The 26690-nt window shown below is 43.0% G+C and overlaps 1 protein-coding gene across 4 annotated transcripts in view; it reads right to left on the bottom strand.

The window, feature by feature from the left end:
* The window catches only part of Dennd5b (DENN domain containing 5B), a 114621-nt gene that overhangs the window by 13621 nt on the left and 74310 nt on the right, over positions 1 to 26690 (bottom strand). For 3 of the 4 annotated variants that reach the window (XM_050126479.1, XM_050126480.1, XM_050126481.1), the window contains 7 exons: positions 25405 to 25483; positions 15561 to 15642; positions 12302 to 12430; positions 10071 to 10192; positions 6516 to 6661; positions 3524 to 3642; positions 1939 to 2126 (listed from right to left, as the gene is read on the bottom strand). In XM_050126479.1, coding sequence (XP_049982436.1) covers positions 1939 to 2126; positions 3524 to 3642; positions 6516 to 6661; positions 10071 to 10192; positions 12302 to 12430; positions 15561 to 15642; positions 25405 to 25483 — 865 coding nt within the window. Of the gene's footprint in view, positions 1 to 1938; positions 2127 to 3523; positions 3643 to 6515; positions 6662 to 10070; positions 10193 to 12301; positions 12431 to 15560; positions 15643 to 25404; positions 25484 to 26690 lie in introns of those variants that run through there. The other variant, XR_007589316.1, reaches the window with a different exon arrangement.

Here is a 26690-nt window from a genome sequence, read left to right as displayed (position 1 = left end):
TAGGCAAAGTCCCAATTAAATGCTTTTTTCTTTCTCCCTTCCTTTCCCTTCCCTCCCCTCCCTTCGCTTGTCTTCTTTTTGAGACAAAGCTTCTCTATGTAGCCTTGGCTATCCTGAACTTACTCTGCAGACCAGGCTGGCCTTGAACTCAGAGATCTATTGGCCTCTGCTCCTGAATGCTGGGATTAAAGGAATGTGCCACCACTGCCTGGCTTAAATCTTGCTTAGGTCATGGTGTTTTGCCATAGCAATAGAGCAAGCAGTAACTAAGACAATCCTTGATTCCAAGAATAGTTTTAAAATAAAAAAAGGTAAGCAAATTTTACCTAGAGTCAGAAGTAGAAATAGGCAATAAGAGAAAAATGGGGTGTGTGTGGGTTGGGTGTAGTAGTGCATACGTTAATGCTAGCATTTGGAAGGCAGAGGCAGAGTTAGGCAAATCTTTGTGAGTTAAAGGATAGCCCAACTGCGTAGTGAGTGTGTGTGTGTGTGTGTGTGTGTGTGTCTGCAGCTTGCAGCTCCAGGGGATTCACTGCCCTCTTCTGGCATTCAAGGGCACCCCCACCCCACCCCAGCCCCACAAATAAAATAAATCTTAAAAGGGGAAAGGAAACTGTTTAGTTCTACAGCACTTGCTCAGCACACAAAGCCTTTCTTTCACAGAGATCACGTGATATGATAGCTTTTTAGGCAAGGCGTGGTAGGCCACACCTTTAATCCCAGCATTTGGGACAAAAGCAGGTGCGTCTCTGTAAACTCAAGGTCAGCCTGGTCTAGGGCGATGCCAGGGGGTGAGAGGATGTGTGTCTGTTCATGCATGCACAAACATGCGTGCTCTTGCACACGTGAAGGTATTATGTGTCTTCCTTTAACAATCTCCACCTTATTTTTTGAGACAGGGTCTCTCACTGATCTCAGAGCTCTCAGGCTGGGTTGTGTTAGGTATTAGATCCCTGGTTACAGGGTTCCTCTGCCACCGCCGCAATAAGACAAATCAAACAGAATTAATAAACCCAGATTTAATAAACAGGGCAATGCAAAGCAGAGCAGCCCTGGGTTACTCTCAGAAGGGCAGGAAAGAGACCACAGGGCAGATCTATGGTCTGGGCCTTAAATAGCCTGTAGGCGGTCTTGAGCAGTTCCAGGGGAGCAGCTGTCAATGGCAGGCTTTCCCAGGGGCAGGGTCTGGGATAGGAGGAATGGGGCTGGAGGGAGCTTCCCAACAGTGAACTTTTCCATGGGTGCTGGAGGTCTGAACTCAGGTCCTCAGGCCTGTGAAATACTTGACTCACCGAGCCAGCTTCCCAAGACCATCAATCTTACTTGTCTACTTATTTACATTTTTTTCTCCCCAAAAAACTCCTCAAATCTTGCTTTTTTTGTTTTTTTCAAGACAGGGTTGGTTTCTCTGTAGCTTTGGAGCCTGTCCTGGAACTAGCTCTTGTATACCAGGTTGGCCTCGAACTCACAGAGATCCACCTGCCTCTGCCTCCCGAGTGCTGGGATTAAAGGCATGTACCACCACTGCCCAGCTCGAATCTTGCTTTTTAAAATTTATTTTTATTACTTTAGTTATGTGTATGTGTGGTTGGGGTCAGAGGTGGCTGTGAGCTGCCTGACGTCTCTGGAAGAGCGGTATGCTCTCCACTGCGGAGCATCCCTCCGGTCCCCCATTTACCTTACATTTCTGAGACAGGGTCTCTCACGGAACCTGGTGCTCATCAGTCTAGCTAGGCCGGCTGGTCAATGAGTTCTGCACCTCCCACACTGGGAATCGAACTCAGATTCTTATGCTTGGGAAGAAAGCATTTCACCTTCCGAGTCACTCCCCAGCGCCTTGTTTTTAAAACCCCTCATCATAATTCATTAACACAACTGTCTTCTGGAAGATGGGCCACAGATGCTTACAACACCCGAGGCCCACTAGGGACAACTCACTGGCAGGCTTCCCCGTTAGGGAAGTAATACTGAGTCTCCTGGTTGTCGTGGGAGACTTCTGCTGTGGTGGAGTCCGACACTGCTTTCCCAGGTCTTCATCTGAAGCCGATGTCATCAATTCTCCAATAAGAATTCTCTCCAAACTTCCATCATCAATGCCTTTCCCCAGCCACCGCCCACATGGGAACCTGATAGGGTAGGGGGAAAAATCTTTTGAATCTACTTTTGTTGTTGTTGTTGTGAATTTACTCCAGTCTCCGGAGATCCTATGAATCTCCATTTTTAAAACTAGATTTTTGTTTTTTCATTTTGAGATAGGAGTCTTACTATGTTGCTAAGGCTATCCTAAAATTTACTATGTGAAGGCTATCAGGCTGGTTCCTACCTCTAGGCAATCTTCTGTTTTAGTTTCTAGAATACTGGATTACAGGTGTTTATGACTGGCTTCTACTAGTTTTAATTAAAGGTTTAAAAATGGCATTGTAAGTAGCACAAATAATAAAATCCCAGAGGCAGATACTGGGGTTCAAGCTGAAGATCAGAAAAGCAAAGCAGCAAGGCAGTGGTGGCGCACACCTTTAATCCCGGCACTTGGGAGGCAGAGGCTGGGGATCTCTGTCAGTCTGAGGCCAGCTTGGGTCTACGAGCTTGCTCCAACAGAAACTCTGTCTCAAAAAACCAACCAAAAAAACAAACAAACACCCCTCCACCCCCAACCAACAACAACAACAAAGAAATCAAAGCAGCCATGCCACCAGAGAGTTCTCACCTCTACCAAGGCTCAGACAAACTGAGGTGATCCTGTCCTCAGCATGACTGCAGAGTGCAGTGCTCTCCACCAAACCTCAGACTGCAGACTGAGCCCTCAGCTCCTGTCTCCTCCCATCTCTCTAGTGCTGGAATTAAAGGTACGCACCACCACTGCCTGGCTTCTAAGGTAACCAGTGTGGCTGCTGGGATTAAAGGTGTGTACCACCACTGTCTGGCCTGTATGGCTGACTAGTGTGGCTAGCTTTGCACTCTGATCTTCTGGCAAGCTTTATTTATTAAAACACAAATAAAATATCACTGTAACTGTAGGTGAAGTCCATGATGCTAATATGAAAACACCAAGTCCTCTTAACCATCAAGCTATTTCTGTAGCTTTCACAATCTTGGGGTTGGACTCACAGGCAGTTGTGAGCCGCCTGAGATGGCTGCTGGAATCTGAACCTGGTTTACCTGCAAGAGCATCAGGTGCTCCTAACTGCTGGGCCATCTCTTCAGACCCAATCTTCGTTTAAAAAGAATTTTTGGCAACAGTATTAATTATTGTTATTATTATTATTTTCTCTCTATGTAGCCTTGGCTGTTCTGGAACTCGTTTTGGAGACCAGGGGCCTCAAACTTACAGAACTCTGCCTAACTCTGCCTGTCTCTGCTGCTGGGATTTAAGATGTACTCTACCACACCTGGCCAATTTTAGGTTCTATAAATAGAACAAAATACCCCCCCCCAAAAAAAAAAACAGTTTAGGAGGTAGTGGCAATGCTTTAGAAAGAGCTCTGAGACAAAGATTCTGCTCCTCCTGAGTCCATTTACTCACCTGTATGTGTGTCCTGTGATTTCATTTCTCACCATGACGCAATCCACCAGCCATTTAGCTAACAGTCCGGAGTTATCGTGGCCGATCTGAGCAGTGGTGAGCTTCCCCAGGTTCTGGCACTGTAGAGACATGACCACACATTACTCTGTACTCAAGTCTTTTCTACTCCCTTTCAACGTTGGCAGTGGACTTTGGCTCTATCTAACACTCACAGAGACCTACCCTGTACAATGTGCTAGGTTTAACACTACAATCTCCGTGTATTCTTTGCTCCCGGGGGCCCTCATACAATGAGGCAGGGTGGACACTGACTATGGAGTGAGGGCTTGAGGTGCTGGACTAGAAATGCAAACAACTGTTAGAAGAATACTGGAGGGCTGGAGAGATGGCTCAGTGGTTAAGAGCATCGCCTGCTCTTCCAAAGGTCCTGAGTTCAATTCCCAGCAACCACATGGTGGCTCACAACCATCTGTAATGAGGTATAGTGTCCTCTTCTGGCCTGCAGGCATATATACAGACAGAATATTGTATACATAATAAATAAATAAATTTATTAAAAAAAAAAAAGAATACTGGAGAAGGAGCATTTGCTTCTACTGGGGAAATCCAGAAACAGAATCACTGATAAAGATTCACGCCTTGCCTGAAGGGTGAAGATTTCAGTAAATAGGGAGGGGTCTTATTTAGATTGGCTTACAGCAAATAGCTCATTTAAAGAAACCACTAACTGATATTTGTACATTTTTAACAAGGGACTCCGGGTAGTTCAGCGGTAGAGAGCTTGTCTAGCACGATCATCTCACCTACAAGGGATATTTTCTCCCAGTCTGTGCCTGAAGCTGCCCTAATAGCAAACCTACATATACTCTATTTCCCTATATGCCCTGTGATGTGTCACAAATCCCAGGTCTGGGTCCTTCTCTGAAACACTACTCTTAGGCTGTGGGGCCACTAATAAGTGAAGTAAAGGCTACAAAAACACAAGGCACTGCCACACCTAAATACTTAATCTGATAGCCTAAATGCTCACTAAGTGATGACTGGAAGGTTAGCACACACACACACACACACACACACACACACACACACACACACACACAAACACACAGTCACGCTAGACAAAGGCAGAATTCAAGGCCAACACGGGAACAGCCTGTCACTGTGCTAAAACAGTGCACAATCAGAAAACTTCTAATGTGGACTGAGGGGGTAGCTCAGTGGTAGAATTCTTGCTGACCATGTGTAAGGTCCTGGGTTTGTTCCTTTGTAACAAAAACCAAGAATGTGTAAACAACTCTCACACTCAAAATCTTTAATTTTTTTAATTTAATTTAACTTTATTTTAGAGACAGGGTTCCTGTGTGTAGCTTGGGAGCCTGTCCTGGAACTCGCTCTGTAGCCCAGGCTAGCCTTGAACTCACATAAGATTCATCTGCCTCTGCCTCCTGAGTCCTGGGATTAAAGGCATGTACCACCACCACCACCAGGCTTTTGTTTTGTTTTTGAGACAGTTTCATTATGTAGCTGAGGATGGTTCTGAACTTGCAACAATTCTTCTGCTTCCATCTCCTGAGTGCTGGGACTCCAGGCATATGCCCCCATGCCTGGCCTTTTATTTTTATTATTTTGCTTTTTGAGACAGGAACTCATGTTACCCAGGCTAACCTCAAACCTGCTACATAGCAGAGGATGGCCTTGAACTTCTGACCCTCCTGTGTCTGTGTCTGTTCTCAAGTGCCAAGGTTACACCACTGTGCTCAGCTTCTATATTTCTGGACCATAACCGCAGAAAGTGAAATTATGAATGAACTGTAGGATAAATGTTCCTACATTTATGCTCTTTGTGGACAAGTAAAAAACAAAGCAATGGTAATAGGAATTATAAAAACGGACACGAATTAAATTCTGACTGAAAAAATCTGATAACGAAAGGATCAGACTGACTACACGCTGGACTGAATGAAACGTCAGAGCTGTAAGTTCTGAAAGCATTTGCCTTGTTTATCAATGGAAGGCGTCATGTGACCCAGCTGAGGGACATGCTAACATACGGAAATACCTTACTAGTGATACTCAAAACTGCAACATGAAAAGTCATATTTACAGGGGCCGGGTGTTAGTGACACCGAGGCAGGCAGATCTCTGAGTTCAAGGCCAGCCTGGTTCACAGAATGAATTCCAGGACAGCCAGGGCTGTTACCCAGAAAAACCCTGTCTTGAAAAGCAAAGCAAAACTGATGTAGGAAGGTCACTGATTAAAAAAATAAACTGCTTGGCTGGCCCTCATAGGTTAAACATAGATAGGCGGAGTTAACAGAACAGAATGCTGGGAGGAAGAGGAAGTGAGCTCAGACTCGACAGCTCTGCTCTGTGGAGCAGAGAGGCCATGCTCCCCTCTCCCAGGCAGACACAAGCCGCCAGGTCAGACATGCTGAATCTTTCCCGGTAAGACCGGTGCTACACAGTTTATTAGAGATGGGTTGATCAGGATATCAGAATTAGCCAGTAAGGGCTAGAGCTAATGGGTCAAGCAGTGTTTAAATGAATACAATTTGTGTGTTGTTATTTCGGGCATAAGCTAGCAGGCGGCCGGGGTGCTGGGGACACAGCCTCACTGCTCCTATTACAACACAAAACAAAACAATATTCTTCTATAAATGCCACTATGTGCTTCAAAAGCCATAAGCATGGACGTCAGTTCTCTGGGTCTGAGGAGAAACCAGGGAAAGCACTTATTTTAATTACAGTTTCTGTTTGTCATGTCCTGTGTTAGGCACTAGGCATCAAGGAACAGGACCTGGTAAAGCCTACAACAAGTAGAAAAACGAGGATTAGCAATGAAACAAAAAGCAAACTAGTGTAAGCTGCTCCAGACAATTATAGGGTATGCTCGCATATTCCTTTATTTCATTTGCTTCACAAAAAAATGAAAAAAAAAAAAAAACCAAACCAGAGTTCTTCTGTAGAAGTAAAAAGGTATTGGCTAACCTACCTCAAAAGTCATCTCAAGTAGGTTTTTTGGAATCTGCATCACTCCGGTGTCTCCTAGCTCTCCCGAAACACAGATCCACGGGTTTGATGTAATGATCGCATTGCTCAGCTTTTTAATTGGAATTATCACTGCTCTATAAGGAATCACTGAAAGAAAAACACGGAAGTGAACTTAGAAAAAGTCACAATTACCCAGAACTAGTTGCATTTAAGATATATTTTGCTTTTTTATTGTTTTTATGTATATGAATGTTTTGCCTGCATGCATGTATGTACATCACATCTGTGTCTAGTGGCCTCAGAGGTAAAGGAGAGAGTCGGATCCCCCAGAACTAGAATTATGGTACTAGAGTTGTGAATACCATGTGGGTGTTCAGCAGGAACAAGTGCTCTTAGCCACTGGGTCATCTCCCTAGCCCCTGATATTTAGTGTATTATGATCTTTTTCTTAAACAAATATATATTTTAAGATTTTATTTATTTATTGTCTGCATGTTTGCCTGCAGGCTAAAAGCGGGCACCAGATCTCATAGATGGTTGTGAGCAACCATATGGTTGCTGGGAACTGAACTCAGGACCTCTGGAAGAACAGCCAGTGCTCTTAACCGCTGAGCCATCTCTCCAGCCCTTATGATCAGTTTTTATGATACACTCACAACGGGCAGTGAGGTGGCTCAGTGATTAAAGGCACTTGCCGCCAAGCCTGACAACCTGAGTTCACTCCTGGAATGCACATGGTGGATGGAGAGAACCAACCCCACAGAAAGACAGGATTAGGTTACTGAGGTGAATCCTATACAGGAGGAGTCTGGGAGAGCCAGATGTATCTTCTTAAAGACGTCACCACTAGATGTCACCATCCTGTCATAGACCTTGGCTAAATGTAAAGTGCAGGAAAATTTGGAATTTAAAGCAGAAACCATAGCGAAGGCTGCTGACTGGGGGGGGGTCACCCACAGGCTCATACGTAGCTTTCTCACACAGCCAAGGACCTGTGCGGGGAACAGTCCCTCCCAGACTAAGCAGGGCCCTCCTATATCAGTGTACAATCAAGGGGGAAAAGAAAAAGGAAATGAAAAACATTGCTCACATACATGCGTACAGGCAAATATGATCTGGGTAATCCCTGAATTCAGACTCCCTTCTTAGGCTGGATGAAGCTGCCAGTTAAAGTGAAATAGGGTGCTCACCTCTTGGTGGACAAACCAGCCCAGCAGCTCTCCAAGGTTTCGCTTTAAGAATTTACCTGTTTGGGTTTCTTGCCCTGACTTACCTTTGTGGCAGACTGTAACCTCTAACTGGAATAAGCTCTCTCTCCCCCTAGTCTGCTTTTGGTCACGGCATTTGTCACAGCAGCAGAGAGGGCTGGGACCAGATTATCTCTTTACACATCCCAATGCTGCAGACAGAAGTTTCTCAGAAAAGGAGAAACCACACAGAAGAATATCTAAAGAGGTTATTGCATCTTATTATAGTGTCTGTGATGTGCCTACGTGAATGCTGGTACATGTGTGTTACAGCTCATGTGTACATATAGGTTACAGGACAATTCTCAGAATTGGTTTCTTTCCATCTTTTTATGGGCTTCAGGGATTGAACTCAGGTCACTAGGCTTGTATGGAAAATGCCTTTTTCTGCTGAGATATCCTGCCAGTCCTTTTTTTGTTTTGTTTTTCTTTTTTTTTGCTTTGGGACTTGGTTTATATCCCATTCTGGCCTTGAAAATAGCTGAGGATGACCATGTTTTTAATTGTCTTAAGTGACTTCTATTTTTCTTTTGAAATCTTTAAAAAAAAAAAACATTTATGTGCTGGGTGGTGGTGGTGCATGCCTTTAATCCCAGCACTTGGGAAGCAGAAGCAGGCAGATCTCTGTGAGTCTGAGGCCAGCCTGATCTACAGAGCTAGTTCCAGGACAGGCTTCAAAGTTACAAAGAGAAACCCTGTGTGAAAAAAACCCAACAAAACAAAACAATCCCCCTCAGCCCCCATAAACTCCTCTGTATGTGTGGGTGTGCGTGTGAGAGAGAGACAGAGAGAGAGAGTGTGCGTGTGAGAGTGTGTGTCCGTGTGTGTGAGAGAGAAAGACAGAGTGTGTGTGTGTGTGTACATGTTACGCCTGTACGTGCCACCTTGGTGCACGTTTGGAGCTCAGAGGACAACCTTCTACCATGGGAACTAAACTCCAGTTGTCAGGCTTTGGGGCAAACACCCTTACCCACTAAGCTATCTTGCTAGACCTCCCTTTTTTTGAGATAAAACTTTTCTGTGTAGGCTAGATCAGCCTTGAAGTTTTGATCTTCTTGCCTCAGCAGGGATTACAGGAGCTACACGCCCGGTCTTACCTTTAGCAACTTAGATTCTTGTGTGTGTACTAACTGAACGAACTGGAAATTATTAGGTTATTACTTATTAGACATTTTAAGTTGGTCCTCCTCAACTCCCTTTTTATTTATCTGCTTTTTCCAAAGACCAGAAATCAGAGCCTTCATAATTCCAGCCAGTGAAGTGCCAGTGATGTTTACTGAGATTTTGGAGAGATTATGCTTTTTTTTTAAGCCACAGTTGTGGGGGGCAATGGTTTTGTACCCTGTAAAGATTTGTCTCTTGTACTTGCTTAATAAAATGCTGGTTGATCAGTAGCCAGTCAGGAAGTACAGGCAGGGCGACCAGGACAGGAGAATTCTGGGAAGAGGAAAGATTCAGTTCACAGCCGTCACCCAGACGTAGAAGACGCAGATGTGACTGTCTCACCAGTAAAAGGTACCAAGCCACGTGACAGCACAGACAAGAATTATGGGCTAATTTAAGATGTAAGAATTAGTTAATAAGAAAGCCAACCAGTTTATAATTAATGTAGACCTCTGTGTGTTTCTTTGGGACTGAATGGCTGAGGGACGGGGCGGGACAGAAACCTCTGTCAGCACCACAGACCGCAGCTTTAGCATTTCTCTTTTGTCCTAGGTGACATTTTCTGTCACAGACTGGGTTTTGTGGAAAGCATGTGCCGAGCCAGAAATGAGCTCGCATGGAGCCTGTGAAGAGGAAGTCAAGACTGACAGTGAAATGCTGAGCCTTGCTTCACCAAGTCTCAACAAACCCTCCCACCGGTACAGCGAGCTCCGAGCCGGCTCTCTGATTAGGATGCAGGTTGGACCTGGCAGGAAGTTAACAGCCCAGCATAGTCGTCCACCCCCCCCCCCCCCCCCAAACTCCTCCAGACAGGGTTTCTTTGTGTAGCCCTGGCTGTCCTGGAACTCGCTCTGGAGACCAGACCAGGCTGGCCTCGAATTCAGAGATCAGCCTGCCTCTGCCTCCAGAGTGCTGGGATTAAAGGCCTGCGCCATCACCACTGCCTGGCAAATACTTTTATTTCAAGAGGGACTTGAGAATTTCCCTACCCCTAAGTCAGGGTTTCTTGTTTTTTGAGAAAGGGTCAGGATATATAGCCACATTCACTGGTTTTGAACTGGCAATTTTCTTGTTTCAACTTCTGAGTGTCGGGACTACAAGTATTTATCACACGCCTGCTCTCCCGGAAACTTCTCCATACTCACTGATCGTGGTGAACACACTGGTGAAGCAGAAATAGTCCACAGCATTGAGGGAGAGCAGGTGGTAGAGGAACTGCTCCCTTTCCTCCTCGCAGCGTAGAAAAGCATACCGTTTATACAGCTTCCTGAGAAGGTAAACACAGGCACACACAGTGGTTACAATTTTCATTCTTAAAATCACGATGTAAAGTTAACACCTTCTGAGCCAGGGAGCAGGTTCTCTACCACCTGCCAACTCTCACGCCCTAATTAAATCCCTGAGACTCACATGGGGAAGGAGAGAACACATCATCCAGTAACATCATCTGATTTCTACACAGGCACTTGAGCTAAATAAAAACTAAGGATCAATCAAACAAAAAGTCCCCCCTCAAGCACCAGGCTGGAGAGATAGTGTAGTGGTTAAGAGCACTGTCTGCTCTCCCAGAAGGCATGGATTTGATTTCTAGCACAAACATGGCATTTCCTATCTGTAAGTTCAGTCCCAGGGGACTGGCATTCTCTTAAGACCTCCTGTGCACTGTACAATGTGGGGCACAGACACACACACATAAAACAAACAAGCAAATGCTCACCTTACCATGTGGGCGCTGGGAATTGAACCAAGGTGTGCTCTTACGTGCCGAGACATCCCTTCAGCCCCCTCTACCTTATTTATTTGCTTCAGGGATCCACCTGTCTGTGCATCCCCCCTTCCACTCGGAGACACACAATACCAGGCTGGGATTGCAAGCTTGTGCTGCCACATCTGTGTGGGTGCTAGGGACCTGAACGTGGGTCCCCATGCTTACCTGGCCGGGCCTTTGACTGCCTGAATCATTTCCTCAGGCTCCACTTTTATTTTATTTAATTATGCATCCCAGGCTGCCTCAAACTTGCTATATTGCTAAGGATTACCTTGAACTTCTGGTCCTCCTGTCTACAACTGGGATTAGAGGTATGCACCATCATATCCCATTTAATCAGTGCTAGGGACCAAACACATGACTTCATGTATGCTAGACAAGCATTCTACCAAGTGAGTTGTGGCTTAATCCCTTATACTATGTTGTTTGTTTGTTTGTTTGTTTAAAACCAACCTACTCTTTGGACATTAAGATTTATTCTAAGATTGGAATGTAGCATCCACGAGGCTGAGATAGGCAGATCTCTGAGTTTGAGGTCTACCTGAGCTAAGTAAGTTCCAGGACAGCCAAGGCTATGTTGTAAGACCCCATTTCAAACAAAACAAAACAACTCATTCTACAACGCTCCAGGCCATAGATGTGAGTGTAAGAGCACAAACAGTCCTGGTTACCATGTATGGGTCTAACAGAAAAGCCACGGCAAGGTTTGAATCAGGTTCTTTGCAAATCTTTGCTCCAGAACTCTAACTTCTTAGCGTTCAAGTAAATCCTAATGTTCTTATCATTTAAATGGATTTCTGGCTAGGCATGGTGGCTCATACCTAGCACTCAGGAGCCAGAAGAGGGCACCATATCTCATTACAGATGGTTGCTGGGTATTGAATTTACAGCCTCTGTAGGTGCCCTTAACCACTGAGCCATCTCTCCAACCCAGTATTTTCTTTCTTCTCTTCTCTCCTCCCTCTCTTTCTCCATCTCTAAGATTTATTATGTAGTGTAGGAGGGTCTTCTGTCTATGTGTTACTTGGCCTTTTGATAGGGCAGCCCTTAGGTGGGCGGAGTAGACAGACCAGAATGCTGAGAAGGGAAGTGTGGCAGACGCCATGATTCTCCTTCCTGAGACGGACGCTGGTTAGATTCATGTCGGTAAGCCACAGTCAAATGGCAATACACATTAATGGAAATGGGTTAATCAAAATGTGAGAGTTAGCCAATAAGAGGATAGAGATAATGGGTCAGGCAATAATTTAATTAATACAATTTCCGTGTGGTTATTTCAGGGGCTAAGCTAGCAGGGCGGCAGGACACAGTCCGCCGCTCCTCATTACAATAATTATGTATACAGTATTCCGCCTGCATGGCAGCAGACCCCATTAGAGATGGTTGTGAGCCACCACGTGGTTGCTGGGAATTGAACTCAGCCAGTGCTCTTAGCCTCTGAGCTATATGGCAGCCCCACGAAGGTATTTTCTGAAGCACACCTGTTATACAAGAATGTATGTGTTCATGAATCAGGATTTATAATGAAGGAGCTAGTTTCCTAGCTTATTTAATTTCCTTTGTAAGCACACATCACAGAAACAAATGTTTTGAAAGGCGATGTCTTACTTGGTCAGTAGTTGGTTGGAGAGCAACTGCTTGAGATGCTGTGACAAAAGTTTCTTTTCTAGAGACAATCTTATCCATGCCCGGGCTCGGCCAACATCAGTCTTGATCTCACTCATGTTTTGAACATGCCTAAAAAAATCAGTACCAAAAGATAAGATTTTCTTTGCATTTAAATACGTCTTGTTTTTAGACAACATATATGAAATGCTTTATTCTTAAAACAATGCATTTGATTCAAATAAATCACAGTCAAAACAAAAGTTCTGTGTAGCCTGGCTGTCCTGGAACTCACTCTGTAGACCAGGCTGGCCCGTGAACTCAGAGAGATCCACCTGCCTCTGCCTCCCGAGAGCTGGAACTAAAGGTGTGTGCCACCACCACCTCCCAGCTTAGTCCCCTTTGTCCTGGTGTTGCTTGGATGACATGCAATAGCCAGTCACGGTGAAGGGGGCAGATCAAAGGTAACTGATCAATTTGTTAATTTGTTAGTATTTTTCCATTTCTAAATTATCCTTAAAGAAAGTCACATATAGGATCACACTGTCTCTATAGACGTCCAGGAGAGCAACACTGCCATCTAGATTCATGTTTTCACAAATAAACAACTGGTAACTATTGAAATTAGCAAGGTTGTGCTTAACTTGCTCTTCAGCCCCAGTCATAAAATCCTAGAAGAGATTTTTTAAGGATAACTTTAAGATAGAAAAGAATTAAAAAATATTAACAATACTGGGCCCAGAAAAATTCTTTTTTTTTTTTTTTTTTTATTTTCGAGACAGGGTTTCTCCGTGGCTTTTGGTTCCTGGGTTCCTGTCCTGGAACTAGCTCTTGTAGACCTCGAACTCACAGAGATCCGCCTGCTTCTGCCTCCCGAGTGTTGGGATTAAAGCCAGAAAAATTCTTTTATATTTAGATGAAGAAATAGGTAATACACATCTTTGTTGTTGCTGTTTAATTTTTGAGAAAGTCTTACTATGTAGCCCCATCTGGCCTGGAACTCATCATGAAGACCAGGCTAGCCGCAAACTCATAGATCCATTTGCCTTAGTCTCCCGAGAGCTGGGATTAAAGGCGTTTTCCACCATGCCTGACTTGAACTCTGTAACCAGGCTGGCCTCTCACTCTGCTTCCTAAGTGCTGGAATTAAAGACATGAACCACCAGCACTGTAACACACTTTTGAGGGCGGTCAAAGCCTCAGAGATTTCACCTGAATCTCAGATCTAGTTGTACACCAGAACTTACATTGAACCTGGCATGGTGGTACATGCCTGCAATCCCAGCATTCAAGAGGCAGAGGCAAGCAGGCTACTCAAGAAAATAAAAATTAAACAATAAAGTGTGCCTTAGGAGGTAGACTGTATATATTTACACATGAGTGCAGGTGTCCAAAGAGACCACAGACAGTGTCAGATGACCTGGAGTGGAGTCACAGGCATTATAAGCTGCTTGGCTGGGTGCTGGGAACCAAACTCAGGTCCCCACAAGAACACTATAGGTCGGGGCTGAGAGCACTGTACCACAGAGAACCCAGGCTCAGTTCCCAGCATCCTCCCAGCAGAGAAAAGGAAAACCAGAAAAAGAAAACAAAGTAGATATAAAAAACAACTCAAGTGAAAAGTCTTTGCTCATGTGACTCATCACAAAACACACACACACACACACACACACTGGATTGTGCTTATTGTTAAATAAATGTAAAAGTTAGTAAGAAGCCTGAGCTATCAGCTGAGCATTTATAAGGAATATAAGCTTCTGCTGGTAATTTGGGAAGCAGTTGCTGGCTGGATTCTTGGAACTGGCGGGAGGCAGAGAAATGTACATTTACACACACACACACACACACACACACACACACACACACACACACGAGGTGCTTGTAATCCCTGTGTTTGGGAGGGGCTTTCTAGCTAGCCCACCCAGCCCAACTGTCAAACAGAGATCCCCTGCTTCTGCTTCCAAGTGTTGAATTCAAAGACACGTGCTACCACAACAGTCTTTTTTTCCTTTATTTTCTTTATTCTCCCAAGATTTATTTTTACGTGTATTGTTGTTTTGACTGTATGTATGCCTGTGTGAGGATACCATATCCCCTAGAACTGGAGTTATAGACAGTTGTGAGCTGTCATGTGGGTGCTGGGAATTAAACCCAGGTTGAAATCTAGAAGACTAACCAATGCTTTTAACTACTGAGCCATCTCCCTAGCCCCAGGACAAAAAGTCTTAAGTATCACGGTTATTTTATATTTTATGTACACACATTTTAAAAGCTCATATCTTAAATGTTGACTAAATATTGTGCTGAAAATGTTTATAAGAAAAAAGCCTAACCATTTTCGTTCTCCTTTTTTTGGTTTTATTTTGCTTTTTTGAGACAGCTGTAACAGCCCTGGTTGTCCTGGAATTTGCTTTGTAGACCAGGCTGCCCTTGAACTCAGAGAGACCCACCAGCCTCTGCCTCCCAGGTGCTGGAATTAAAGGCCTGCACCAACCACTCCCTGGCAAGAAATGCTAATTTTAATATTTGTATTTCTAAAGCTATATCTTGTTGGGTGATGACGGTGACTCACAACTTTAGGCCCAACACCTGGAGGCAGAGACAAGTGGGTCCCTGAGTTTGAGACCAGTCTGACCTACAGAGTGAGTTTTATGATAGTTAGGGTTACACAGAGAAACTATCTCAAAAAACAAACAAACAAAGAAGATAAAAAGAAAAACTATCTTTCAGAGATCAATTTTTCTGCCAAGCCACCTACTGTTATTTTTTGGCCTATATCCATAGATAACATGCACTTAAAGAGATTCTTCAAAGAGAAGTTACAGTTCAGAGCTGTTTTAGAACACTCTCCCCAACTGCATCTCCCCTTTTATTCAATGTCAGAAGAAAACAATAAACAGTACAATAGTAAAACAATTAAAACTGAGGCTAGAGAGACGGCTGTGCACTTAAAGGCGCTTGTTGCTCTTCACCCAGGTTTGTTCTCAGTGCCCACACACAACATCCCTGACGCTGGCTTGAGGAGATCTAGTGCCCTCCTCTGAACTCCGTGGGCACCAGGCATGCATATGGTTTACATACATGTAAATGCAGGTCAAACACTAATACTCATAGAATAAAAATAAACAAACCACATCTATAATTAGGAAAATACTTTCTTCAGAATACGTAAATAAAAGGTATGGTTAAAATCACGTGAGCAATCTGGGTGAAAAGCTACACTTTACAGTTATCACCGTCTATTAACATGTGTAACAAATACCTCATGTCTTGAATTAGAGAGACCCTGAGTGTTGGTAACATAACTCCTGAGTCAGATTTTCTTCTTTCTGGTCCAAGGGCAACTATGTAGAAAAATATTAGCAAAGTATTAGAAAAATAACAGTGAGCATTTATACTTTAACTTTTAATCTTTTTGAAGACAAGTCTTTCTCTGTTACCCTGGCTGGTCTTGAACTCACACAGATCCACCTGGCTTTGCCTCCCAAGTGTTGGGATTGAAAGGATGTACCACCAATGCTTGACCTATTGATACATTTTAAAAACAATTTTTAAAAAATGTATGAGTTTGCTGGTCAGTGGTGGTGTACACTTTTAATCCCAGCACGTGGGAGGCAGAGAAAGGAGAGTCTCTGTAGAGTTTGAGGCCAGCCTGGTCTACAGAGTGAGTTCCAGGACAGCCAATGCTACAGAGAAATCCTGTCTCAAAAAAAAACCCAAAACCAAACAAATTCTGAGATTATAATCTAAATGTATCATCTCCCTTTTCCCTTTAACCTCCCAATGCACCCTCTGTTCTCCACGCCTTCGCTCTTTCAGGTTCACAGCCTTTTATCATTGGATACGTGCATATATATACTTCTAAATACATAAATACAACCTGCTCAGTCTGTACATTACTTGTATGCATGTATGTATGTATGTATTTTTTTAGGGATGGCCATTTAAAACAGCAAACGTGTGTTCTTTATAAACAAACTGTAGCTATATTTGGAAACAAAACAGATATTTTATGCAGTACACCTGGTAAACAATGCAGTATGTGCAGGCGCTGGCTATGAGGTCAGCCACTTGGCCATTCGTTCTCACAGTGCTGGGTAGTTACTCAAAAAACACTGTCTCATGCACCCAAGGCTGTCCTCTGACCCTGAATGTTAGGGTTACACGTATGTGATATGATTCTGGGGACTGAACCTAGGACATCCTCAGCCCAGAAAACATTTAATATTAAACACAGGAAGATCCTTTTTTTCTTTTCTTTTTAGATAGGGTTTCTCTGTATAACAGTCCTGACTATCCTGGAACTTGCTTTGTAAACCAGGCCTGCCTCTGCCTCCCAAGTGTTAGGTTCAAAAGTGTGTGCCACCATGCCCAGCTTTTAAAAATTTATTTATTTATTTAACACTACTGTTTTGGCTATTTAGGCTGGTAAAGTCTTCCTTCAAAGTTCAGAATTCTAACTACTGTAGCATGCAAAGTGAGCATTTAAAGTGACTTCTAAAAGTATAAGGTAGACGAATGATTTTCTTTTCTTTCCTTCTTTTTAATTTTGAGATATGGTCTCATGCTGTACTTGACTACCTTGGAACTCACCATGTAGTCTAGGCTGGCTCAACTCACACAGATCTATCTCCACTGGCCTCTCAAATGCTAAGATTAAAGGTGTGCACCCATCATACTTGGTGAGTAATTCTCTTATAAATTAAATGGTAAATGCCACATTTATTTCACTTTATTAAAACTTTCAAAAATTAGATTGATGAGTTAGAGTGTTTTGCCATCATGTCTATTGGTGTACACGCACGCGCGCGCACGCACACGCACACACACACACACACCATGTGCATGTTTGGCATGTGTTTAGTCCACAGAGGTCAGGAGAGGGTACCAAATCCCCAGGAACTAGAGATAAGGATGGTTGTGACCCATCATTTGGGCTCTGGAAATCAAACCCAGGTCTTCTAGAAAAGCAACGGTGTTCTTAAGCATTGATCGCACTCTCCAGTTCCACAGCTAACATTTATAAAGGAAGGAAAATGACTCTTACAGCAAGCATCGAGCACACAGCCACAGGCTATGACATGGGAACGGGTCTCACTTTTGATGAGAAGCGAATGGATTTTATACCCTTTCTTCATTTCTCTTCTGTAAATGGAAACTGAGCTGAAGCACCGCAGTTAGCAAATACACTGATGAAACTTAAAATGTGGACTTTGCTTTATATTATAGCTACTTTTTCTCTGATTTTAGCTCCACTGATGTTGAGAAGTCGGGATGCAATACTGGCACAGATGTCTGTCTACTGCCCAGGCCTCCAAGGAAGAGTCAGTCAGTTTTACTGTGTTAGACCTTTCTGTTTCTGGTGCTTGGTGGAAAGGCTGGACTCATATCCAGCAGACATAAATAATCACTGTGGGACTGACATGGAGGCTCCAGAGGTGGTCAGGGTCTCTCTACACGGCCCTGGCTATCTTAGAACTCACTCTGTAGACCAGGCTGTCCTTGAACTCAGAGATCCGCCTGCCTCTTCCTTCTGAGGGCTGGGAATTAAAGGGGTGTGCCACAACATCTGGCTTAGGGAAGGCAATTTTCAAACTTGTACTTTAAAGACTAATCTCTCTGATACTCAGGGAAGTAAGGCACACTGAAGAAATTGTCTTAGACACTTTCAGGGAATATGTGTTTATCTTTCTATTAAGATCATCCTAGCTTAAGTGTATTATTAAAGTGCATTATTCTTTGGAGGTAGAAAGTCAAATGGCTCAGAGAATGACTCTTCATTCTGACATTACAATACAGCCATACAAACAGTAAGAAATATGGTGAAAAGGGTATAATGGTACAAACCAGCATTTGGAAGGTGTAGGCAGAAGGATCAGGAGTTCAAGGACATCTTTAGCAACAAGAAATTCCATCTCAACAAACAAAACTGAACAAAATAGCAATCTCAAAACAAAATGCTGAGAAGTGGGAGAAGATTATGAAGCAGAAGAAAAGAGTTGAAACCATAATCAGCAAGTTGGCCAGGGGGAAACAACGGAGGAGCCAGAAAGCTCATGAGACTCTCGCAATGAAAAGGAGGCCCAGAGGTACAGCTCAGTGATGGAGTCCTTGTCTACTGTGTGTGAGGCCTGGGCACAATGTTCAGCAACAATACCAATAACAATACGTGTCCTACAGGTAAAGGGACTGTTAATTTGTCAGGAAATGTGCCCCCCCCCAATACAGTGTTCACATCTGGGAGGTAACTGAATCATCTGGACTCCAGCCCATTCAGCAGATCAAGTCAGTGACGGGCAAACAGTCTGGTGGTACCAGAGAGTGGCAGATACCAGAAGGCGGGGCCTCTGCAGGTCAAGCAGGTCATCGAGAGCATGCCTTGGAAAAGTGCCCTTTCTCCAGCTCCACCTCCATTCCCCGCAGCCCTCAAGTGGGCAATGTTACTCTCATGCATTTTTAAGTCTAAAACTTACTTTTTAATGCTCCTTTATCATCTTTCTCCCCATTTACTGTCTGTTTATCACTAGACTGGAAGCAGCTTAATGGTTGAATATGATGTTCCTAAACCCTGTGGGGAATTTAACAGGCGTCCCTGCTTGGATGAGGGACTTCAATGGTCTGTAAGAATATGTACTGCTCTTGCAAAGGACCCCAAATTTGGTCCCATCACTCATTTTGGGTAGACTGCAAGTACCTGTAGCTATACCTTCAGGAGACTCAATGTTGTCTTCTGGCCTCCAAAGACATTTACACACATACAATCATATAAATAAAAAAATATATATTTAGGGGCTGGAGAAATGGCTCAGAGGTTAAGAGCACTAGCTGTTCTTCCAGAAGTCATGAGTTCAATTCCCAGCAACCACATGGTGGTTCACAACCGTCTATAATGAGATCTGGTGCCCTCTTCTGGCCTGTAGGCAAACATGCAGGTAGAACACTGCATATATAAAAAATAAACAAAATCTTAAAAAAAAAAAAAGGAGGCTTCAGGTCCCATTGGCGCTCTCTCTCTCTGTATGGATAGATGTGTATGTGTATGTACATATCCATATATAAAAGTTATGCTGGGCAGGTGATGATACCTGCTTTAATCCCATCCCGTGCGGAAGCAGAGGCTATCAGATCTCTGTACAGTTCAAGTCAGTCAGATCTACATAGGGAGTTCTAGGCCAGCCAGAGCCATACAGTGAGAATCTGTCTAAAAAAAGGCTACATGGCTCTTACTAATATTACTGAGAACATAAAGCTCTGTTTGTTCTTACATTGTTAGCCCTCCATCAATGTGGCAGTGCAGCAGAGACCGTAACCGCACGGACCTCTGATGCAGTTTCATTTATCTTTCTTCACTTTAGAATCTGCTGGAGGTCACTGAAGATTTTAGGACTCGATTTCTAACTGAACCACTCAACATTTGTTCAGTGAAACCACAAAAACTACAAGTTCTGCCCAGCAGCAGCTGACTCTAACAGCTAAACATTTTTACACACCTTTTTGGGCATAAGAGTTGAGCATGTCTGTCTCATCTTAATTGAGCTTGGCTTTTCACTCCATGAACAGCCCCTTCCTAGGAATTCATTCTTGCTTGAGACAGGGTCTTACACAACACCCCAGGGACGGCTCCCACTCCTGAGCCTGCTGCGCCCACCGTGAGGTTGGTTGGGATTACCACCTTTTCTAACAGGTGTAAATACAGTTACGGCTGAGGCCATCAGGACACTGACAAGCTCTGGAGAGGGGTTCCAGGGCAATGGAATATCAAATCCATATTCTTGTCTTACACATTTAAAAATGAGGTTTTTTACAAGTGAACTCTGAGGGGGGCTACCTTGGGCACAGACAGTGAAGGAAAAGGACCTGGGGACCCAAGGTGTCCTTTACTTCCCTCCTTTCACTGGTTCCTTCTTTTTATTTTTTCAGTACTGGGGACTGGACTCAGGGTCTCACACTTGCTAGGTGAATATTCTTCCACTGAGCTATGTCCTCAACCTACAATATTTTATTTCTTAAGTTTGTGGGTTAGGTTATACATTTTTTAAAAATCATGCACACACATACACACACATACATGCATGTTCTATGGTCTCTAGATTAAGGTCAAAAGATAATTTTGTGGCCTTGATTCTCTCCTATCATACGAACTCAGGGGAGCAGACCCAGGTTTTCTTTTCTTTTCTTTTTTTTTTAAATTTATTTATTAAAGATTTCTGTCTCTTCCCCACCGCCTAGACCCAGGTTTTCAGGGTTGGCAGAGGAACATTTATTCACTGAGCCATACCACTGACTCTAACTTAGGAGTTCAGAAATTTTTACGGCTGGTTGTGGTGTGCATGCATTTGATCCCAGCATTCTGAGGCAGAGGAAGGGGGAATCTCTGTGAGGTCTGGTCTACACGGTAAGTTCCAGGCCAGCCAGAGTCACATTGTGAGATCATGTCTCAGAAAACTTTTTTTTAAAAAAAACCTTTTATTTCTGAACTTTTTGAAAGAATGTGTTATTTAAAAAATGGTTCCTAAGTGGCTAACTCACTATAAAATCTTTCCCTACCCCCTTTCAGGTTTTTTTTTGGGGGGGTGGGGTAGGGGGGGTGGATAAGGTCTAACCATGTGCCTCAGACTGGCTTAGAACTGACGATCTTCTTATTTCAGCCTGAGCACTGGGATTCTACCACACCAGCCAAACCACTTTACTTCTATTAGCTTCCTACTGTTAATTCTACCTTTTATGAAACAAATGGTTATCTTAAGGAGAATCGGGCTCTGGGCTGTGGATGACTCAGTGGCTGAAGCCTTGGGTTTGATTATCAGCACTGCTAAGAAAAAACAAACTCTTTGTGAAAAAAAAATGCAATAGTTGTATTATTTGGCCTAAGTAATAATATATAATTCTGATTAGCATCTAGAAATTGAAGAATCTGACTCTTAGGTTGAGTGTGGTGACACATGCCTACAGTCTCAGCTACATGTGGAACTAATGTCTGAGGCCAGCCAGAGCATCTATAAGAACCCCCACCTCAGAGCATCTGTAAGACCCCCACCTCAGAGCATCTGTGAGATCCCCCACCTCAGAGAGTAAAAAAACTAAGTAAAAGAATCTGACTCTTAAATAGCTTGGGGATAAATATGTACTTTTCCTGAAAGTTTATTTATGAATACAAGGTCCAGGATTTGATCCTGATATTATAAGGCACAGAAAGGACAGTGAGACAGAGCAGTAGATAAAGGCACCTGCCACCACACCAAGCAGCCAGAGTTAAATTCCCAGTTCCACAAAGTAGAAGAAGAGAACAGACTCTGGCAAGCTGTCATTTGGCTGCGACATACAAAATAATTAAGATTATTGCCAGTTGGGGGTGGCACATGCTTTTAGTCCTAGCACTCGAAAGGAAGAGGCTGGTGGATCTCTGAGTTCAAGGCTATCCTGGTCTACAGAGTGAGCTTCAGGACAGCCAAAGCTACAGAGATAAACCCTGTCTCAAAAAAAAAACCAAAACAAAACAATATTAATGATAATCACAAACCTTTTTTTTAAATATTTATTTATTTATTTATTATGTATACAATATTCTGTCTGAGTGTGTATGTCTGCAGGCCAGAAGAGGGCACCAGACCTCATTCCAGATGGTTGTGAGCCACCATGTGGTTGCCGGGAATTGAACTCAGGACCTTTGGAAGAGCAGGCAATGCTCCTAACCACTGAGCCATCTCTCCAGCCCCCCACAAACCTTTTTTATAATAGTATCAGTAACAACAACAGTATAGCCATATCACACTCTAATACTGGGAAAATATACCTGTATAGGCCTTCAGAATTAATTGTTTTCCTTTATATCAACATGATTACTTTGAGTAGCTATCATTCTCTGTCTTATAAGAAAGCAGAAGATGAAGAGATGCCATGTAGCTGCCGAAGGAAAAAGATGCTAGCTGCAAGCCAAAACCTTACTGGTAAGGCCATAGTCTTGTGACAATACACAGATGAATAGAAATGGGTTAATTTATGATGTAAGAGTTAGCTAGAAATATGCCTAAGCTATTGGCCAAACAATGTTGTAATTAATAAACTTTCTGTGTTATTATTCGGGTCTGGCTGGTCAGGAAACAAGTAGTCTCTGCCAACAAAATGGCACCAACGTGAGGCAACCACATCACATAAAACCTGAGGGCTTGGGAAGGAATTCTAGACACAAAAGGAAAGAGTTAAGCATGGCTTCTTGGTAGCAGCACTTTCTTGGGTGGGTTCTGTTTGCTGGTGGTGAGCAGAAAGTGTGGATTCTTTAAGAGCTGGCTTCCTGGTTGGCTAGCATGAAAACCTCTGGCAAATGGGTTGGGCTGTAGAGCCCTTAAATGGGGCTCAAGGCAACACAGACCCACTGCGCCCCTGGAGCTGGGGTGGAGGGCAGGGCTGGCAGAGTTGGTGGTGAACGCACTCTGCCATGTTGGGCTGGGCGGAGTAATAGACAGGGCCGTGGAGTTGGTTCTAGCCACGTCCACTTAGCATGTAGAAAAAAAAGCACTCCTGGTCAGAAAATGATTACTGATACACAATAAAGAAAGATGGATTAAGACAAAAATAAACCTCTAAACTGGTCACCGTGTGTTTAAAAAAAATGTACGTAGGCTTGAGAGAGAGAAGAAAAAGAGCATAGACAGTTATAAAAAGAAATTTTTGCTGGGCAGTGGCGGGGGCATGTCTTTAATCCCAGCACTTGGGAGGCAGAGGCAGGTGGATCTCCATGAGTTTGAGGCCAGCCTGGTCTACAAGAGCTAGTTTCAGGACAGGCTCCAAAGCTACAGAGAAACCCTGTCTCGAAAAACCAGAAAAAAAAAATTCTTTAAAGAGACAGTATAGTCATAGATTAAAGGAGTAAAGAAAAATAAGCCATGTAAAGATGAAAAGTATATAGAGAGTCTGGATTATGTATATTATTGTGTTTTCTTTGAATTTTTTGACTGTGAATGAGCTAAGTACAGAAAGACATTTCACTGTATGGACTGCTAAGATAAACCAACATATATATTTTAAATGTATCTTGACTTCAAACTTTTAGTCTAAGGATATGTTGCTTTGGAAAAGTGGTTCTGCTTTTGTTTCCACAGAAAATGAGAACCTGTGGATTCCTTCTAGGCTAATATGGTTTGATCAAACAGGGCCCCTGAAGTAATGGCCTCGGTGGTCCAACATCCACAACAGCTTCAGGACTGTTGGCTGAGAAGGACTAATCACACAGGATACCCCATGAAAGACCTGAGGAACAGCACCCTCAACCAGCAGGAAATAGTCTAAAAAACTATGTCCAAATTCCCAAAAATTGTTTAAAAATGATTGTTTTCATTTAAAGAGGGTTGACTATAAGTGATTAATGATCACAGTCAATTTCTATAAAAAATAAGGAGGATATGATATAGAGATGAATACTTTGCATTGATATAGATCTTGGTATGTTGACACAAATTTAAGTTTGATGTTGTTACACTGTGTATATGTATTTCTGCTTTTGTTTAGGGTACTGTGTTTGTGCAGCTCATTTAAAAATGTAATGTATAATTAAGAAATACAGGTTAATAGGCAGTCATCTATAATATTCAAGCTTGTAGTCATGTTAGTTAGATTTTTCTAGATTTATAGATAGAAATATATATTTCAGATGGACAGGTATCCTCCAAACCTTTCAAAGACTAACAGAACATGGCATTTAAATGTTTTAATAACTTAGGACTTTCCATGACAGTGAGACTCATCTGCTCCTGGCAGGACCAATCTACTTCAAGAGGATGATGGACATCAGAGAAGCTCCTTATGGAGTTTGTTAGTCATCTGGGCCAGAAACTGTTCTTTCCTGGACTGCTTGATGTTATGCTGTATAAATTGAACATGTAGGATCCACAGAAAAATGACTGCTGAACTTGCCTAAAGGTGAGACAGTCCTTCAGGGTTCCTGCTTTATGAAAGAACTGCCAGACATTGTGCAGGACACAGAAGAAAGCATCTGATAGACTTTGCCATTACAATGCAAAACAGATCTTCAATTTTCCTGCTTCATGGGAAAGTCTGCCAGATATTATGGGCCTGTAGGCTGAAAATGGATGCTCCAAAGGTATAGAAGAACTTTAGGTGACTGCCCAGGCAGTGAGATGTCTCTGTCAATTCTAGAGTTTTGGAAGTTGTTTACAATGCACTTCCTGTTAACTCAGGTAATATTATAGCCTTCTGGGGTCTTTGATGGAGTTGAAGAATAGTTATAGTTATAGTTTTCCTTAGTTATAAGATAAAGCAGATACTTTATAAACATTGTAACTGTAATTCTTGCTTGAAACCTGTTTTGTTGTATGTAATTTTACTATGTTAAAGTTAAAACCTTCCCTTTTATTTACAAAGAAAAGGGGGGATGATGTGGGATTTCCTTCTGCATGCTATGAATATGTTTTATTACTATTGATTATTAAAGAAACAGTTTTAGCTAATGGCTTAGTACAATAAAGCCAGGTGGGAAATCCAAACAGAATATAGAGAGAAAGTAGGCAGAGTCAGGGAGATGTCATGTAGCTGCTGAAGGAGAAAGATGTCAGCCAAAACCTTTCTAGTAGGCCACAGTCTTGTGGTGATACACAGATTAATAGAAATGGGTTAATTTAAGATGTAAGAGCTAGCTAGAAATACGTCTAAGATATTGGCCAAACAATACTATAATTGAAAAAAAGAGAAAAAGAAAGCAGAGAAAAGTCAAGTAAGTTTCTGTAGATTCATATCTCATAATATTGCTTCTTCTATTTTATCTTTACTGACAACATGGGTAAATTTCAGATAGAGACAAACTCATCTAAAATGATTCTTCTCATTGTCTCCTACTGCCTGTTCTATCAAACCAATCTATCTCAAGTTAGGTGTGGTGGCCCATGCCTATAATCCCAGCACTTGGGAGGTGAAGACAGGAGGATCAAGAGTACAAGGCTAGCCCAGTACACACGAGACTTGAAGACAGGAGGGTCAAGAGTACAAGGTTAGCCCAGTATACACGAGATTGGAAGACAGGAGGATCAAGAGTACAAGGTTAGCCCAGTACACATGAGACTGGAAGCAATCTATCTATCTCAACACCTTCTTACCTGGTGAATCTGTAAGGTGCTCTTGTTTCTCCTCTCTGTCCTGGAAATGAATTAAATGTGACCACAAGGCAGACTTCCCCTGAAAACACAAGACACATCAAATGCTCACTTTAAAGAAACAATCAAAAGTAATCTATCATCAGGACCTATATTATATTGGCCACTGAAAAGTCTGGTGACTCAGGTTCATCCATTCTCAGCTCTGTGAACCCCCCACCTGCTATCCCCTCTCCGCTCCCCACTTGTAATGCTGGAGACTGAAAACAGGAAACTGCTTTACAGGCAAGCACTGTAACACCAAGCCATATTCTCAATCTTGTGTAACATTCTGATCATCTCATTTCATGTGTTGTACAAGTCTTTGATGTGGGAGTGTCATATATCAATCTGTTGATTTCATTGGTTAAGTTATAATAAACCAACTGCTTGGCCTCAGCTTAGAACATAGATGGGAGGAGTAAACAGAATAGAATTCTGGGCGGAAGAGGAAGTGAGGTCAGACTCTGCTCTGCTCCCGGAGAGACTCGGCTCTCCGGATCACAGACGCCATGCTCAGCTCTCCCAGGNCAGAGACACCATGCTCAGCTCTCCCAGGCAGATGCACGCAATGAAGCTCCTCCAATCCCGGATGGATGTAGGCTAGAATCTTCCCGGTAAGCGCACCTTGGGGTACTTACAAACATCATTAGAAATGGGCTAGTCCAGGTGCGAGAATTAGCCTGTAAGGGCTAGGGTTCATGGGCCAAGCAGTTCTTAAATGAATACAGTTTGTGTGTTGTTATTTCGGGCATGAGCTAGCCAAGCGGCCGGGGTGTTGGGGACGCAGCCCCACCGCCGCTTCTTATTTCAACAAGTCTTCCTTTGCTTTGCTGAGAATCCTGGCAAGAGCCTGGCAGAGAGAAGCAGTTAAGAAGGCCAGGGCAGTGTTGAAGCACTCTGGACTTAGCTCATCTGTTGCTTAGTTGTATGTGATTAGGCCACAGTAAAAAACATGGACATAAAAGACTAGTTGCATTTGTGTATCTTGGTATGAAATATCTTTAGATTTATGGAGCAGCAATGAAGGATGAAAATTAGGAGAAAGACAAAGAGCCTTTTAGAAAAAGCAACCTGAAACAAAAACAGAGAGACCATTTAAATTTCTCCACCTTGAATTACTAGATAACTTAAAATGATAAAGAACTATTAATTTTGGTTAGCATTTTATTTTTTTGCGGTGGGAGGGACGGACAAACGGACAAGACATCTCTTACAGAGGTCCATCTGCCACCCCAGTAATAGTGTAA

This window comes from Alexandromys fortis, unplaced genomic scaffold (genome assembly GCF_014885135.2).
Source record: "Alexandromys fortis isolate MF-2015 unplaced genomic scaffold, M_Fortis_MF-2015_v1.1 scaffold_260, whole genome shotgun sequence".
NCBI classification, from domain to species: Eukaryota; Metazoa; Chordata; class Mammalia; order Rodentia; family Cricetidae; genus Alexandromys; species Alexandromys fortis.
The sequence above is the reverse complement of the archived record's forward strand: the minus strand, read 5'-3'. Positions and strand labels throughout refer to the sequence as shown.